Below are 1,810 nucleotides of genomic sequence, written 5' to 3'. Positions count from 1 at the left end.
GCCACCACAGTGGACTCTAATTTTTGTATTATTAGTAGAAACAGGGTTTCACCAGTTGGCAAGGCTGATCTTGACCTGACCTCAGGTGATCCACCCTCCTCAGCCTCCCAAAGTGCTGGGATTATAGGCATGAATCACCACCCCAGCCTTAGAAAAATTATTTGATAAATCTTTGTATTTAAGTACAGGAAGCAGAGAGTTATCACTTGAGTGAATGAATTATTTAGTTACAAAGGCCTAAAAACCAGGATGGGTGGGGTGGCTCATGCCCATAATCCCAGGACTTTGGAAGGCCCAGGTGGGAGGATGGTTTGAGGCCAGGAGTTCAAGACCAGCCTGGGTCACAGACCCTGTCCATGTAAATATTTTTAAAAATTAAAAGGCTGGGTGCAGTGGCTCATGTCTGTAATCCCGGCACTTTGGGAGGCCAAGGTGGGTGGACTGCCTGAGATCAGAAATTCAAGACCTCTCTGGCCAACATGGTGAAACCCCCTCTCTACTAAACACATAAAAACTAGTTGGATGTGGTGGCAGATGCCTGTTATCACAGCTACTAAGGAGGCTGAAGCAGGAGAATTGCTTGAACCCAGGAAGCAGAGGTTATAGTGAGCCGAGATCCTGACACTGCACTCCAGCCTGGGTGACAGACCAAGACCTGGTCTCAAAAAAACAAAAACAGCAGTGGCGACTGTCATGGATGATGAGGAGGAGACGTACTGGCTCTGGAAAATCCGCAAGACCATCATGCAGCTATGCCATGACCGTAGCTACTTAGTGACCCAGGACGAGCTTGACCAGACACTGGAGGAGTTCAAAGCCCAGTTTGGGGACAAGCCGAGTGAGGGGCGGCCGCGGTGCACAGACCTCACTGTGCTGGTGGCACACAACGATGACCCCACCGACCAGATGTTTGTGTTCTTTCCAGAGGAGCCCAAGGTGGGCATCAAGACCATCAAGGTGTACTGGCAGCACATGCAGGAGGAGAACATCACCAGGGCCCTCATCGTGGTGCAGCAGGGGATGACACCCTCCGCCAAGCAGTCCCTGGTTGACATGGCTCCCAAGTACATCCTGGAGCAGTTTCTGCAGCAGGAGCTGCTCATCAACATCACAGAGCACAAGCTGGTCCCTGAGCACGTCGTCATGACCAAGAAGGAAGTGACGAAGCTGCTGGCCCGATATAAGCTCTGAGAGAACCAGCTGCCCAGGATCCAGGTGGGAGACCCCGTGGCTCGATACTTTGGGATAAAGCATGGCCAGGTGGTGAAGATCATCCGGCCCAGCGAGATGGCCGGCAGGTACATCACCTACCAGCTGGTGCAGTAGCCGCCGCCCTGACAGCCCCTAGAGGCGGCCACATGGACAGTGACCTGGTCACTTGCAGGAGGATGCCTCTGCTGGAGTCCAGCCCCCCCAGCTCTTTTGGCTGCTGCTCCTCTGGACTCCCCAGGGCAGGCAGCTCCCACCCAAATTCTTCCATCCTGGGGTGAGGCTTCCTGTGGATTCATGCCAGATATGGCCTCAGAGGAACCAGAATTCCCCCCACCCCAGGAGGTCACTTGGTGTCCCAGGTCTGTGCCCAGATTGTGCAGAGTCCCCTGGCTTGGGGTCTGTCTCCCACCAGCCACTGCTACTTCTTGGGCGCTCAGCCTCCCACCCCTCATCTTCCCTCCCCTCAGCTCCTTACTGGGCCTGTGGCGGTGACTTTTCCTCACACCTCCCTACTGTGGGGCCCTCTATGTCTTCTCCCTGGTCCCTTCTGCCAAGGTTGCAGCTGCCCCAGAGAACAGACCTAATTAGAAACTTTATT

At 54.2% G+C, this 1,810-nt stretch overlaps 1 protein-coding gene across 1 annotated transcript; it reads left to right on the top strand.

The window, feature by feature from the left end:
* Positions 1-687: 687 nt before the first annotated feature.
* Positions 688-1,463, top strand: LOC101035666 (DNA-directed RNA polymerases I, II, and III subunit RPABC1-like). Its single transcript, XM_074400275.1, has one exon. It carries the CDS (start codon positions 694-696, stop codon positions 1,189-1,191), a length of 498 nt encoding a protein of 165 aa, XP_074256376.1. The 5' UTR covers positions 688-693; the 3' UTR covers positions 1,192-1,463.
* Positions 1,464-1,810: the final 347 nt, after the last annotated feature.

This window comes from Saimiri boliviensis, chromosome 6 (genome assembly GCF_048565385.1).
Source record: "Saimiri boliviensis isolate mSaiBol1 chromosome 6, mSaiBol1.pri, whole genome shotgun sequence".
Taxonomy (NCBI): Eukaryota; Metazoa; Chordata; class Mammalia; order Primates; family Cebidae; genus Saimiri; species Saimiri boliviensis.
The sequence above is the reverse complement of the archived record's forward strand: the minus strand, read 5'-3'. Positions and strand labels throughout refer to the sequence as shown.